The sequence below is a fragment of the Gadus morhua genome, chromosome 12 (assembly GCF_902167405.1).
Source record: "Gadus morhua chromosome 12, gadMor3.0, whole genome shotgun sequence".
Lineage (NCBI taxonomy): Eukaryota > Metazoa > Chordata > Actinopteri > Gadiformes > Gadidae > Gadus > Gadus morhua.
The window spans coordinates 23,075,363-23,091,205 of record NC_044059.1 but is presented as its reverse complement, the minus strand read 5'-3'; the positions used below and the strand labels follow the sequence as shown (position 1 = coordinate 23,091,205).

The 15,843-nt window shown below is 46.1% G+C and overlaps 1 protein-coding gene across 6 annotated transcripts in view; it reads right to left on the bottom strand.

Moving 5' to 3' along the window:
* Positions 1–4,064: 4,064 nt before the first annotated feature.
* Positions 4,065–15,843, bottom strand: part of pde4ba (phosphodiesterase 4B, cAMP-specific a) — a 136,362-nt gene continuing 124,583 nt past the window's right edge. For 5 of the 6 annotated variants that reach the window (XM_030372062.1, XM_030372063.1, XM_030372065.1 and 2 more), the window contains 8 exons: positions 14,159–14,252; positions 9,995–10,287; positions 9,678–9,842; positions 9,437–9,536; positions 9,055–9,209; positions 8,800–8,922; positions 8,127–8,309; positions 4,065–7,910 (listed from right to left, as the gene is read on the bottom strand). In XM_030372062.1, coding sequence (XP_030227922.1) covers positions 7,437–7,910; positions 8,127–8,309; positions 8,800–8,922; positions 9,055–9,209; positions 9,437–9,536; positions 9,678–9,842; positions 9,995–10,287; positions 14,159–14,252 — 1,587 coding nt within the window. In that variant the 3' untranslated portion in view covers positions 4,065–7,436. Of the gene's footprint in view, positions 7,911–8,126; positions 8,310–8,799; positions 8,923–9,054; positions 9,210–9,436; positions 9,537–9,677; positions 9,843–9,994; positions 10,288–14,158; positions 14,253–15,582 lie in introns of all 6 variants that reach the window. The other variant, XM_030372067.1, reaches the window with a different exon arrangement.

Sequence of the window (15,843 nt, the reverse complement as noted above, 5' to 3'; positions counted from 1 at the left end):
TTTGGTGGCTGCGCGCGCCACAGGACAGGGGGTGGAGGTAAAGACACGAGCTGGGAGCTGGAATACCATTTCAGTCAATATTAAATAAATTAATGAATAAATGAGGCAATTCTTTTTTGGGGATGATACTATTTTATTTCATAATGCCTTTTATTTCATAATGCCACATTTATTTATTTAATAGGCTACCACATATATTTCATAGCGTCACATTCATTTATTTAATGCTATTCTCCTATTCTGGCCTGTATTGCGGACTATTTAATACTCGTCTTAAATGCAACAATTTAAGACGAGTATTAAATAGTTTGAGACTGATTGACGTTAGTCATGCACGAGATCAGTGAAATATTTAGGTAGCTAAATGACGTCAAGTAATTGGCTCACTAATTAGCGTGTTACATGGTCAGAAATGGCAAAGAACATTCCACCACTGGCAGGGGACTGAAGTTGTGCTTCATTCAACATCAGAAACGGTCAATTATAAATACAATTTATTCTCTTCCCTATTAGACCACACAATATTAAAGTTAACATCCAGCCTTATTGGCTTAGTGCTAACATCGGTTTTGACTAGTTTCTGTTTCTACACATAGAGCGGACGACACAATATCAAGTTACCGTATAATGATCTGAGATAAATCCAAACCTGAAGGCGTGGCTTTATTTTCCATACTGCCCATACCAATTTAGCCAGAATTGTACCTGGATTCAGCAGATGCTTCATGAAGCACCTCAAGAGTGCAAGCTTGTGTATCTTGTGTCTCTGAATAAACCACGTGTTGAACATTTACCACTCTCCAAGTCATACATATCCCGAAATCACGAAACCACAGAGGATTAGAATTACTCTTCATCAAAAGGCGTTTGTGTCCTGTGCGTAATATACATTAATCCTGGAACCTGATATCAAAAAATGTGACGCCATCATGTGCCATGTAGCTTTAACCTAACACGGAGGAATGTTGAGGTGAAAGCGGAGGCATGGTTTCCATAGTGACACACAGAGGTCTAGCAGGAAACAAGGGTGTGGGGATGTGAGCAACCTTTAAGTCTCCCACATTTACTCATCTCTGTGTGGGTTCTTGAGGGAGAATATCTTGAGCTGCACACGTGGCCACAGGCTTGCCGGATACTCAACCAAACACACCTTTAGAGGAGAAGGGAACACAGGCAAGTGTCCTATCCTCATTTTAATTTCCTACTTCGCCTCACAAAGCTTTTTCTCTGTTCTCCCCACTCTCTTTCTACTTCCCTCCTACTCACATCCCTCCTTCCCTACCTTCTCTCCTCCCCCCTAGTATCCATTCCACTCTGTGCACTAGAACGTCAAATAAGAGTAACGAAAGGAATTTAAAGGACTCGATCCGCCCAGGTCATTGCACATGCTCAGTTCAGTCCCAGCAGATCACAGTTTCAATGTTGGATGATGCCACCAGACTGAAAGAGAGAGGTAGAGATGCAAGACAAACAAAGCACTATTGGAGTTCCACAGGCCTAGAGGTTCTGGATGTTAGGCACACAGGTATTGCACTCCCAATAGAATCACAACTGTTGATGAAATCAGCCTTGACAGTTATGCTGACACTCTTTCTCTCTCTCATTTACTCACTCACACATGCTTGGTCTTTTTGCTCAATCACGTCACCAGCCAGTCCTCTGATTGGCTGAGGGAGGGATGTTTACATGGCCCCTCCTCCTGAACATTTTACGAACGAGCTGATTTACTGGTTTCATGTTGAACATTATAATATTGAGTAAAGAGACCCTGGGGAAAGAAATTTCAACCTTCCGATAATGGCCCCAGTTTACACTTGGTGGAAGCAACACGACCAAGGACGTATGAACACAGGAGAACACACCAGGGATGAACCTTCAGTTCCCCTTCGGTGAACAGCTGACTCAGCTTTCTGTTTACCTTTACTTAACTGTAGGCACGATAATGCAAGAGTCGTATTTCTCCTCCACTTTATAAGTGTTACAATCACACACCTGTGATCGATATGCAAGACGACTTCCCAATCAGGGAAGAGATGCCCGGATTGGTCAGAAACGGGGAAGAGGTCAACAGAGACCGGCACACAGTCAACTTGAAAAATATATTTCACAGAGCATCTGACTCACTAATAGCTGACTATTAGGCCACTCAAAATATAGCTCTTAAATTCTACCGCAGCCTTAACTGTGTCTCCAAGTCACCTACCTACAGCACCTATTACTGTGTCTCCATGTCACCTACCTACAGCGCCTTTAACTGTGTCTCCATGTCACCTGCCTGCAGCACCTTTAACTGTGTCTCCATGTCACCTGCCTGCAGCACCTTTAACTGTGTCTCCATGTCACCTGCCTACAGCACCTTGAACTGTGTCTCCATGTCACCTACCTACAGCACCTTTAACTGTGTCTCCATGTCACCTACCTACAGCACCTTTAACTGTGTCTCCATGTCACCTACCTACAGCACCTTTAACTGTGTCTCCATGTCACCTGCCTACAGCACCTTGAACTGTGTCTCCATGTCCTTCCTATTAATCAAGCCTATAAGATTCAACACGCAATGCACACTTATGGCCTGTGCAATATAACACATTATAAACAGATGGCAATTAATAACATAAAGTAGATATGGCTGGCAACTTTGTGCCTGAAGGCCATCTCCATGCCTGCATCAGCTCCTTAGCCGGAAATATCACTTTCACTTCAGGTTGGTGGGGAGGTTGAGTTAAGTAGTGTCATTTCCCCGAGAGGGAATCGCTCAGCCTATTCTTAGGTATATTAAATAACTCAGCGTCGTCCCAGTGAACTCCATTTCTCTGTGTCGTCGTCACGGACACGTACATAGAATCCGTCCAATCAAAAGCCTGCTTTTAATAGGTTACTCTGTGCGGAAGATGAGGTGTGATGGGGAGGGGCACTGACTCAAAGTCACAGCAGACCAGAACGGCGATGTTAAAAAAGGACAAAGAGGACAGGATGAGGACATGGGCGAATTAAATAAATAAATACATAAATGAGAGAAAGAGGGACAGTACTCATAAAGAGTAGAGACAGAGGGGTGGGGAAAGGGTGGAGAGAGATAGTGATAAAGAGAGAGAGATGTGCCACAGTCTAGTGGCACATCATGTAATTCTAAACTCATTGATGATTCCCCTCCAATTCAAGGTCAGCCTTGTGCTGGGTTCTGGTGCCTCTTACGTATTCTCCTAACGTAATGAGACATCGAAATCAAGGATCAGGGAGGACACGCAATTTCCAAAGCCGGCTTGGATGAATCCTCCCTAACATTAATGGCACACCCGAAACAGAAGGACAGAAAATACTAAGTGTAACCTCCCTGTTCAGATTTCTGTTGAGGTATCAAGTGGCTATACGCAGCCCTAATGTAAATCATGTCTAACAACTTGTGTCTCTCAGGTCATATAGTGCAGTGATGGCCACTGGGCTTTACGTATGGCTGTGTGTGTGTGTGTGTGTGTGTGTGTGTGTGTGTGTGTGTGTGTGTGTGTGTGTGTGTGTGTGTGTGTGTGTGTGTGTGTGTGTGTGTATTTAAGACTCAGGAGGGCTGTTATTTGTGGTGACCTGTCCTTATCATTGCAACAATATCGGAAAAGATGCAGCCATGACAACAACATCAAAGGGATAGGAAGTGAAAGGCATGCATGTGGATTCACACATCTTCAGACTCATCAGCATGGCCATATATCCTGAAGGTTTGCCATGTGTCCTGATGTCACACCTGGATATAAAGACTGCACCTATAGTGATCAATATACTGCAAATGACAGAGGAATTGTCTTTTCTCGTCAATACGAAGCAGCCTTACTGGGGCAAAGATTTTCAATTTTTTATGAAGTATTTTAACATTGTTTAGAATTGTTGGGCAATTAGGAAGGTAGCTTTTGTGTGATCCACACTTCCCACTCATTCCCACGCTTTCTTCTATAAATAATAAGATGAAAGTCCCATTAAGAAATACTTCACTGAATAATGAGAATGTTATTTTTTAACTTCGTGATTTGGAATGAGAAAAACATTTTGACGTAGAGAAACATAGGCAACAAAGGTTATTATATCCATGCTTTGTTTTTAATCACTTCATAGAAAAAGTATTTTAGATTTCATTTTAAACACAATATACAATATAATACCATACATTGTGTGAAACATTTAATTATCTGCCGGCAACAAACGACAGACTTCAACATAATATTGATAAAAAAAAATAATAATCCCATCTCTCATGCAGATAGTGCTAAATCTGGTTAACCATTTTGGACACGACTTGGACCAAAGAAAGCTTGAACATATATTAACAATGGTAATACTGACAGAATTTGAATTTCAAAACTGCTAACAAGTTTGGTCAGAAAGAGTTCACACATTAGCAAAAATCAATTACATAATCACGTCTCGATAATTCGAACCGGTTCACGTTGGTGCACAGGGGTGAATTGTAGCATGCTACCAACCTCCCCTTGTGGTATCTACTTTTACATCAAGTGCGTAATGTGTAAAAGAAGACAATTGTTTTGTGTTTGACAGTCGAACCATATCTGAGCCTCCTATATCAGCAATCTGCATTCAAAATGCTGGATGGACAAGCTTAGGTTGTGACAAGCCGCAGAGAGAAAAAACTATTCATGTATTTTGATACCAAGCATGGACTGAGATTCTTTCCTCTTGCCTAGCTTTTTCAGGATCCTATTTCCAAGCCCAAGCAGTATAACATGTCCTCTATGGAGCATTTGGGTGACCTAAGTTTTGCTGTCAAATGAAAACCTAGTACTAAGCAAAGAAAGGAATGGCGTTATTATTTTGTTAACAAAAACAACTGAAGGGTAATGATGCATCTAATTCGATTGAAAATTGAAATTTTCTTTGTTTTGGAAAATTGACAGAATCTGCATTTACATTGTCCGCATTGAAGAATCATATTAACTTGAAACTTTAGTTAAAAAAAAAAATGTAAATGGTTACAAGGTTCTCATGTGACAGCAACAGTGTCTCTTTAGCTGCTGCACTGCTGGGCACTAAAAACATTGTGCGAATATATATATACTTATATATAAATATTTATATATCAAAAACAATATGTAGTACAGAATATAAAAGGACTCCGATCCAGAGTCTTCTACACATTAGACACCACCACTTCCAGGTAATGCAAGTGCATATAAATTAAAATAGATTTTACACTGAACCAGTATTTCTTATGTACAAGCTTTTAAGTGTAGAATAAATACACACTGTTATAAACAGCAAGAAAGACCAACTTGAGCTCCTAGCGACAAACAGTAGAGACAAACGAGTTGCATGATAGGGTAAGGCCTGATGACATAGACGAATAGAGTGCTCTCTCTCTTTCACACACACGCGGACACACACACACACACACACACACACACACACACACACACACACACACACACACACACACACACACACACACACACACACACACACACACACACACACACACACCTCCAACATCCGTGCATACACAATTACAGGTACAAAGAAAGAGATGCCACTCACAATTGTTCGCACATGTTGCATGCTGGGATGTGGTTGGACAAAAGGTGAATGAAGTGATGGTGGAGTTCAGATGCAAAAAGACCCGTCCATGAAAACCAGTCATTGAGGCCAATGGCAGAGGCAGTAGTCATAGCAACCACTGGGCCAGAACGAATCAAATCTAGGGGTAAATGTAAGGACTTTCATTTTGGTTTTAAAATCTAGCCTGTAATATTTCCTTTCCTTCTCCACTCAAAATCTGATGACCCGATCTAGCAATTCCCTCTGTGCCCAAAAAAACCCTTCAACCCCCACGTCCTAGAATTGCACGAGAAAGAAAAAAAACAATAGTCCATTGACGTCAATGAGCAGAAGCAGCACATTAGGGGCTGGGAATTTATTTTTTTGAGAAATAAATAGCTGGCCTGATTGTTTTGGGGTCACGTCCCCCGAGTCTGAGAGGGTTTATAAACAGCGGTGAATAATGGCACCGATGAAGGCGTGAGACTAGCCCTCAGGCGAGCGCCGAGCAGCTGTAGGAACACCTTCATCATGTGCTCGGACCCTGATTGCTCCCTACACCACAACGGCATGGGGCCGGAGCCCAATGCACACTAACAGGATTATTAAGACCACGGCGTGCCTTTGGGAGGGCTAAGAATAGACTCACAATAGACTCACAAAGGCCATTATATGATCAACTGCTATTTCTGCTCACTGCACCGGCAGAGTGCTGAGGTCCAGTTCTGCCGGTGCGCTGCGTAGAGCTGGGTGGATCTGAAGTTAACGGACCAAAATGAATGGCGAATAAGGACGTCTGAAAGACTTTTGCTGGGGAATAACAAATGACTAGGAGTTCATAGAGGATGAGAAATCAAAAACAAAAATGACAGGTGGTGTCATTTCGAGTGACAAACATTCTTTTAATTTGACCGTTTTCATTTAGAAATCATCATGGATGTGAATATTGAATATGACCTATTAACATTCATTATGAATCTAACACACACATGTATACATACACACACATATACGTGTGTAGGTGTATATATGTGGATGTGTGTGTGTGTGTCTGTTTGTGTGTGTATGCGTGTGTTGATAGGTCATGGTGAATGATTGGATGGAAATTGGTGATTGTTATGGTTTTTGATTTTCCTATTTGGATGAGTTTGTCCAAGAATCGTTTGTCAAAGTTTGTTTTGGATTTATCTATTGCCCAATACATGGAAGACTGCACTCCTTTTCTGAGACACAAAAAAGAATTTGCTCTTTCAGATATATTTCACAGACATACTAGAGTGTTCAATAAATAAAAAAAACTATTATAAAGACAATAGTAAAAAAGGCACACAAAAGTCCTCTGACAAATGGTACAGGAAAAAAGTAAACACTTTCTCTATCCAAATGTGCCCCCTCAGTAGATCGTAACTCTATGCTACTTCTAAAACACATTGTGTCTGTAAAAAAAAGAAAAAGTCTTAAGGTACAAAATCTCTCAGTAGTGTCAGTGTCCGTTTAATGCAAGTCCTGAACATTTAAAGCAACCGTCTGCAAAACTGGCCACAAGTAACGTCAGTTCCTTCCTCCTTTGCATTTAACTGTCCGAATGTTCGGAAATTGTTCGCAGCATTTATTTTCCTGAGAACTCTGTAGCCGCTTCCCATTAAACCGCCCCTCGCTCGCTCTCTATATATCTCTGTCTCTCCATCCCCCTCTCTCTCCCTCGTCTCTGGCTCCGTACGCCCAAGTGCAAGACGCCCTACTCGATGCGGGACCAAAAACTGAGCCTCTGCTTCATTCAGTGGGCTCGGTACAAAGCACAGCTGCAAGAGGATGTCCCCTTTTTATTTTCCTTCAAAAACTATTAATTCAAAACCTTTTCAACCTCCAACATGAGCTGAAACCGTTACACCCCGCCCCCACTATGTGTCTGTCGGCGACGGCTCCTGCGTGACGATCTCTATCGCCGCGGTGACCTCCTCCTCGTTCTCTGGCCCGTTGGGGCAGTCCATGGGAGGAGGCCGTGTGGACCCCCCTAAAATATCCTCCTCCTCTTCTTCCTCCTCCAACTCCTCTTCCTCCTCGCCCCCTTCCCCGTTCCGGTCCGCACCGTCGCCATCCTCCTCCTCCTCCAAGGTGAGCTCAAACTGGAACTTCTCCCCCCCGCCGCCACCACCGCCGCCACCGCCGCCGCCGCCGCCGCCGCCGCCCCCGCCCCCACCGCCGGGCCCTTCTGTCAGTTGGTCGTAGAAGGGCGGGGAGGGGCTCTGGGGGATCATGCTCTGGTACCAGTTGCGGTTGTCCTCCAGCGTGTCCAGGATGTCCTGGGCGTCGGGGTGCACCAGGTCGGCCCAGGTCTCCCACAGCGGGTGGACGATGTAGTCGATGAAGCCAACCTGGGAGGCGGGGTTTATCAGTTAGTCATGGAATCTATCATTTGCTTTTGTGTGATTTATCCTGTCCGACGATGGTTTCAATTTCATCAGTGTGTGTCTTTGGTTAGTCAGCTATTTATGTCTGTAATCTTAGAAACGACATGTTTTACGACTCATTCCAGACGCGGTTTAGAACGTGGTGTGTCTTTGCGAGAAGGGGCTGCCTCTTCTCCTCACCTGGCTCTTCTCAACAGAGGCGGTGTGCTTGTCGCACATGGGGCTGATCTCCATGCCGCGCTCCCTCTCCCGGTCCCCCTGGTGGAAGAACTCCTCCATAATGCGGTCCGTCCACTGGCGGTACAGCTCCAGGGACTTGGTGGGGTTGCTCAGGTCCGCGCAGTGCACCATGTTACGAAGCACCTGCGGAACACAAACAGAGCCCATATATGTTATCCACTGAATGGATGAATCAAGCACCTGGTGATTGTATGATGTGCTGTTTGCTGCTGTCCATCGAAAGCGCAAAGCGCAAGAGAATAAACATGGATGAATGAAAAGTGGAACGGAGGGAGGAAGAGTGGGAAGGGAGGGACAGTGGGGGGGACGGTGGTCTGTTGTGTAGGAGGACAGTTAATGAGCGTTTGGTGAGCTAACTCCACCGACACCAGGGCTAATGATTAGGGCTATAATTAGACGGTGAAATGAGGATGGCGTGGGCTAAGATCTATACAGCCTCAAATTCCCACACAAGAAGACACAAATGATCACAAACACAGCAGTGATACAAACCCAAAGGGTTAAACTAATTGGGTACTTGCAGCCCAAAGAAAAAGACACTTCAACCATTAACGCCAAATACACACAACAACACTCAGAAACACACACGCTAGGGCAAACTGTAGGCGCCTACCTGTATTCTGTCCGTGTAATTGTCCAGCAACAGCACTCCAGAGCTGGTCACCTTCTTGGTCTCCACCATGGTCTTCAGATCGGCCAGCAGGCTCATGTGCTTGGACATATCAGTGGCCAGCACCTGGATTGGAGCAAATAGACGATATACGAAATTAAGCACAACCGCATAATCCAACCTCCATGCATTCAAATGGTGTGACAGCAAGACGCGTCAGAGTGAGAGAAAGGTGTGAAGAAGTGTGCGAAGGCTCACCAGGTCAATGACCATCTTGCGTAACGACTGGCGCTGTTTCTTGCTGAGGTTCTGGAAGATGTCGCAGTTGTCCTCCTGCAGCAGCTTGAAGCCCACGGCCAGGTGGTGGTTCTCCAGCACCGACTCGTCGTTGTACATGAGGGCCAGCTCCGAGTCTGCAGAGGCATTCACTCATTAGCTCAGAGTCATTGTCATCATGATCTCCCTCACTAGGAGCAGTGGTAGAATCAAAAGACGGATCAATGTGGGGTCCTATGGTTGTAACCTCGGCCAAAATGGATCAATGCATTTACATTGCATTTGCATAGTTGTGCCCTCTTGGTGAAAAACACTTTGAAGGTTGCACACTTTTGGTGCACAGAGGTACAAGGTTTGAACTTACTGGTGTTGATGAGGAACTGGTTTGATACTCCAGGGTGGTCAACGTCATGGATGGCGGCAGCGAAAATGGCTGCTAGGATCTCAAGATCTGTGAAGACCGCCTATAAAACAAATGGAGAAAGGGGAATGAGGTGAGGGTAAGATAAAACTGCATCCTGGGAAGCAAGACAACCAAACAACAACAACAAAAAAATGGAGAACGACGTGGTATGGATGGAGGTTGAGGCGAGGGGAGGACTTACATCCAGGGCAGGGGTGGAGAGCAGAATGTGCGTGGACTGCGCTACGTCGGCGGCGTGCAGGCTGTTGTGGTACGCCACGTCTGAATGGTAGTGGTCCTCCAGCGTCATCATGTAGGCGACGAACGTATCCACTGGGATTTTGAACGTTTTCAACATGTCTCTTTCCTGCGTGCACCGGAAGAAAATAAAAGACACACTTTAGCTCACATCCTTCAATCAGAAATGTATTACCAACCGGTAACCACCAACGCGAAGAATCGTCTATATTTCGTTTTGATTTAAAAGGTCGACGCGTTGAGTCTCCCCGTCTCCGTTACCTGGAAGATGGCGTGCATGATGCAGGTGAGGGGCCGGTGGGTGGAGTACTCGGAGACGGTGAAGATGTTGAGCCCCCACTTGTTGAGGTCCTCCAGCTCCGTTGCCAGCAGCTCCTCCTTGTCCGTGTTCACGCCAAAGCGGGAGATGGAGGTGGCGGAGATGGACGGCCCGTGGGACACCTTCTTCACGCCGCTGATCTGGGTCATCAGCTGCTGCTGCTTCTGCTGCTGCTGCTTCTTCTTCTCCCGCGTCTTGGACGTGGGCGACGGGATCTCCACGTCGTTCTGCTTGTCTGTGGAAGATGGGGAAGGAGGTGGGGAGGGGGGAAACAAGAGGGCTTGTGAGTTTTTTTTCTATTGGGCAATTTAAAAGAGACAAAGAACGGTGGCGGTTTTCCCGTTGAAGAGGCAGAATGGGACCGATTGTTCCACACAAGGATGTAGTGGCAATAACAAAGTGTCTCCGAAACAACCAGGCTCATTCTCCAACAATAACCTCAGTATTCGCTTTCCTTCCATCCCACTGACAGGCCCTGTCTGTCTGCCCGTGCGACCCAGACACCTGCAACACGCCGGGCACAGAGAGGAGCTAATTGATTCTCTCATCCATCCATCCATCCATCCATCCATCCATCCATCCATCCATCCATCCATCCACCCACCCACCAACGCACCCTCCCCTCCACCTCTTGCCCCACCCCTTCACCCCTCCTTCCGATAGTCGCACTGTTCATTCTTCTCTCCTCCGTCAATCCATCCAATCCACCCCCACCTCCCTCCTTCCATTACAACACTCGCTTCCTCCCCTGGCAGGAGGGCTGGTCTCTGGTATCCTGGCCCATTCACTAGAGAAAGGTCAGCCCCATTGAAAGGCTCCCTTCGCTCGGCGGTCTGGACGAAGGCCGAGCCCCGCCAGCTCTGTGGGCCGCCGGCCACTTTAGGAGGCCGCAACGCACGGCGGTCGCAGCTGCGGACCCTCACTGCCGGAGGGGGTGTTTCCTTATTTATTTAATGGGGGTTTTGTTGGGGGTAATTATCCCTTCCCCCTCAACCGCCAATCTTCTGCTCAAATGAGGACAAGGGAAGATTGCATTCCCTCCTGACAGTTAAAAGAGTGCAGACATCAGGGAGAACCGGATGATATATTGGCTGTAACTGATGTATTTTTTTTTTTATAAAAAGGACGATTATTGTTGGTTGGAGACGTTGTTATCGTAGAAGTGCTCCTTGAGACCAAATAGAATGAAAAATATATAATACTTATCAACTCCCAGTCCCAAACAGAGCTGGGTCGTACCATTTGGGGAGCCTTCCCTCAGTGACGTTATGTTTATGCTGCGGACTCATCCGTCAAGCCTCGACTAAACTCACGCTGGCCTATCAACCTTTCCCTGTTGAGGGTTATTCAATTACAAGCGGCAGTTCAAATAATCACTCTCATATTCTCTCTCTCTCTTTCCCTCTCTCTCTGTCTGTCTGTCTCTCTCCCTCTCTCGCTCCTCCAGTCGGTGTGTAATGGAGAACGGGCGATTAGGCACACTCAGACATGTGCTGCGTGGGAAACAAGGAGCGGCGCAGCATTCAGCCCTCTGCGATATTACAGGCTGTCAGCACCATTAACACCGGAGAGACGGCGTGTGTGATTTGTTTTATTCCATTGTTATTAGCGGTATGTTATTTTTGGTTTGTCCATGCAGGTACAGATAAACGTGAACGGCATTATTTGTAGTATGTGTGTGAAGAGAAAAATACAAATCCCATGGACGTCCGCAGCCACAAGCAGAGCTATCGATGCTGTATCTTTAACGTGTGATTATCGGCATCAGTATGTTTGAAAGGGTTTTCCATTGTTGCTCATACACCACGAGAGGCAGATAGATAGAGAAGACGAGGGGGTCGCTCAGGCCAGATTTATTCCCTCGGTGGAATCCACTCAATAACGCCATGTTTTGCTCAAGGCAGAGGGCCAGTGGAAAGAATGATGGGAGAACAAGATGAGAAGAAACATCTGCAGCAGGGATTTCAAATGGTCGCCTCCCTCGGACAAAATCCCCCTCCTGGAATCCCCAACACATCATGGCTTATGCAATCTGTCCTCCTTCCCAAGGAACCCCACAACACCCAGGGAATCACCTGGGTGTTGAACCAGCCAGGGAACCAGCCGGGGAACCAGCCGGGGAACCACCCAGGGAACCACCTAGAGATATATCCAGGGAACCACCTAGAGCTATATCCAGGGAACCACCTTGAGTCAACCCAGAGAACCATCCAGGGAACCAACCAGAGAGGCACCCAGGGAACAACACTTTAATTCCGTGCCGTGATGGAATTTTCCGAGCAGTCCTGGCCTTCGTCAGCTGCCATACATCCAATCCGAACCCGTTTGATAAGCGGGGGCTTCGACCGAGTAACGAGCCAGCAGGGATTTGGTGTGCCTCCCAGAGTGACCTGTGCTGAACCGCGCATAAACAAATCCACAAAGCCGCATTTTCGTCTTAATCTTCCATTTCTGTGATTATGTTCAGCAGATGGACAAATGTACCCCGTTGGTTGGATGGATGGACGGGGGGTTCAGCCAACTGTCATCGCCCCGTGTGACGCGGCTTGTTTTGTTTTTTCTCTGTTTTCCCACAATCCTACGCTCCCCCCTTCCTCACTGACGAAGGGGGGGGGGGTTGGGAATCCTCTTCTGCACCTTTATTCTGGTGGAGAGATACCCATCTAGCCCCTGGATTCCTTCCAGCTGGGGAGGGGGGGCTGACAGAGATGCATTAAGACCCAGGGATGAGTCACCCAATCTGCTCCGCACATCCCTCAGCCCGCCGGAGAAGGGAAGGGTGTGTGTGTGTGTGTGTGTGTGTGTGTGTGTGGGGGGGGGTTCCTCTGATGTGTCTCCGCTGCCTCGCCTGCAGAATCCGTCAGAATCCTCCGACTTCCCCCACCGCACACACCCCTGCTACATTTCTACCCGTCTCCACCCGTCAACTCCTTCCATACATATACAACCCCCCCTCCACAAGAGCACACACACACACACACACACACACACACACACACACACACACACACACACACACACACACACACACACACACACACACACACACACACAGAAAAAGGGAAATCAATTCAATAGCCTGCTACAGCTCCGCCTTCGTACAAAGGGACGCACACACACACACACGCGCACACACACACACCACAACAATCTACCCCCACCTTCTGAGCTCTACCGTCTTCGACTTTCCCATCGCTGAGTTCCCCCCCAACCCTTCAGCCAGATCAGACCGGATTGAGAAGCCAGCCACGCAATCCTTAGCTAGATTTCTTCACATCCCCAGTGCCCCCCCTAGCCCCCGTCCCCACCCCCACACACACACACAACCTATTCAGTTGTCTTGTCTGCCTTTCACAGAGGGAACCTTGGGTCAGAGTCAAACTAAGACTGGCAGAGATCTACTTGACAGTCGATTGGACACCAGTGCATATCTTTAGCAACCGTCTATAATCACAAATGACCAAATACGCTGTTAGATACCATCTAACAAGCGCACGTGTCAATCAAAAAAATCAAGTAGCGTCATTCTGGGAAGTGGGGCGCTACCTTGAACGTCTGATAATCGTTCAGCGAAATTGTTCTACCGATTTTTTTTTAAGGGCCTGCGTCATAAACATCCTAGGCAACGCTGCAATGTTTCATACTTCACCCACACAAAGAGGCAGCCAGAGCCACTTGCGTAGTCCAAAATGAAAGCATCAAGTGATCCTCACCCCATGCTCTGTAGCACACAGGAGCATATCTGCACTGTACAAGTGCAGACATTATGATATGCCTCACAAAATATTTGTAAATAGGTATGGAATTTGTAGCTAGATTTATGCGGTTGTGTGGGGCTGTGTTTGTGTGTTTGGTTACAGGTGAGCTTTTCATTGAAATGGTTTTGGCAAATAATTTATGTTGATTAACAGATGAGGTATGCATGTGTTTGAAGGTGTTGATAGCCTTTGATGGCCATCTGCATTAGTTTTCACCTAGGAAGGTGTTGCAGATGAATTAGTATTAACCTAGGAAAGTTTTGGAAATTAATAAGTATTTACCTAGGAAGCTGTTGAAGATGAATTAGTATTAACCTAGAAAGGTGTTTGAGATGAATTCGTATTTACCTAGGAAGGTGTTGGAGATGAATTCGGAGACCTGATTTCCCGACCGACTCATCTCGGAAAGGTGCGTCAACTCCCGATTCAACATTCTCTTGAACTGCGGGAAACAGGGGGAAGAGAGAGAGGGGAATGTCATTCATTTGAAACGAGGGGAAAACCTGGTCCACATTACACTGCAGATTCCCATGGCAGAGGTGACAGCATCAGCGCGGTCCATTTGTTATTCCATGGGCTCGTAATCGGGTGGAAAACCAAGTGGCCACAAACAAAAATAAAGAAAGAGAGAAAGTACATTCTGCTGTTGTTGACAAAGGGGTATCCAGTGTGTGTGTGTGTGTGTGTGTGTGTGTGTGTGTGTATTCAGGGGATAATTATTTGTCTTACTAATGAAAGCCCCTTAAATGTACCTCCCACCTCCATCCCTCTAAAATACCCCTAGCAAACAATTAACAGTTTACCACAAAACTCTGCCATCCGCTCCATTTCACTGTGTGTACTGCATTAGCAGGAATTTTGATTCCTTCCAGAGGGAAAAATGTGCATAGTGTAACCCCAACCAACCCCCCAAACCCCTTAAGGGTCAACATAGAAGGGATTAAGGGCCTGTTACATGGTGAATATCATTGACAAATATATTGATGTTTGAGGGACTTGAAACAGAGGTACAAGCACTGCAGTGGCAACTGTTGCAGTAGAATATCCCATTTTTGCAAACATAGACACACACAGGCCTAAACACAAAGACACACACACACACACTCACATTTATTTGTATGAATAATTACATTTAAATCTAAAATAGAGAAACAACAAAAAAAAGAAAAAATATATATATTATACACACTAGTTCATTCACACCTGCGCATTCACACAACACATTTAAATATGCACATAGCCTCATGCACACACACACACACACACACACACACACACACACACACACACACACACACACACACACACACACACACACACACACACACACACACACACACACACACACACACACACACACAGAGAGCTCTGCAGAGAACCCAAGATGGAGTCTGAGCCACAAAACGCCATTCTGTTCTACACAGATAGAACACCACCCCCACCACCATCAGCATACTCATCCTTTCATACATGCACACAGGCAGAGCACATTAACAATCCCCCCAAATCAATATCTTGTAATATCAGGAGCTCATCACTCTTGGACCCATTTCCAAGCGCTTTGTCATCATTATAAATCTATCAGACTAGTAAACCATCCTGCCTATTTTGGCTTTTTTTTAATTCAAATAAATATGGACCACAAACACCCAATTGTTTCACTGCGTTGCAATCCCACTCCCCCCACTCCCCCCCCCCCCCCCCGACAGCCACCCAGAGCAGGCTCCGTGCGGTATCCCGACATGCTACGTAGCTAGTGAGACGCCACACACCTTGATGTAACCCCAAGACACAGACAGCAGGTAGTTGGCTTCAGGCATTTTGGACCCCGTTTTCACTTCCCGACACAGAGCCAGAACTATAATCCAATCAAATACAAAAAAAGACGCAAAAACGGTTGACGGATAGTTTTCTTCCCTCTTCTTCTTCTTCTTGTTCTTCTTCTTGTCTTTCAAACACAGCAAGAAACCAAGGATAACAATCGACCAAATCTTCTTCTTAGCGGGCAGCAGCGAGGAGAGAGTGCCTGGGCG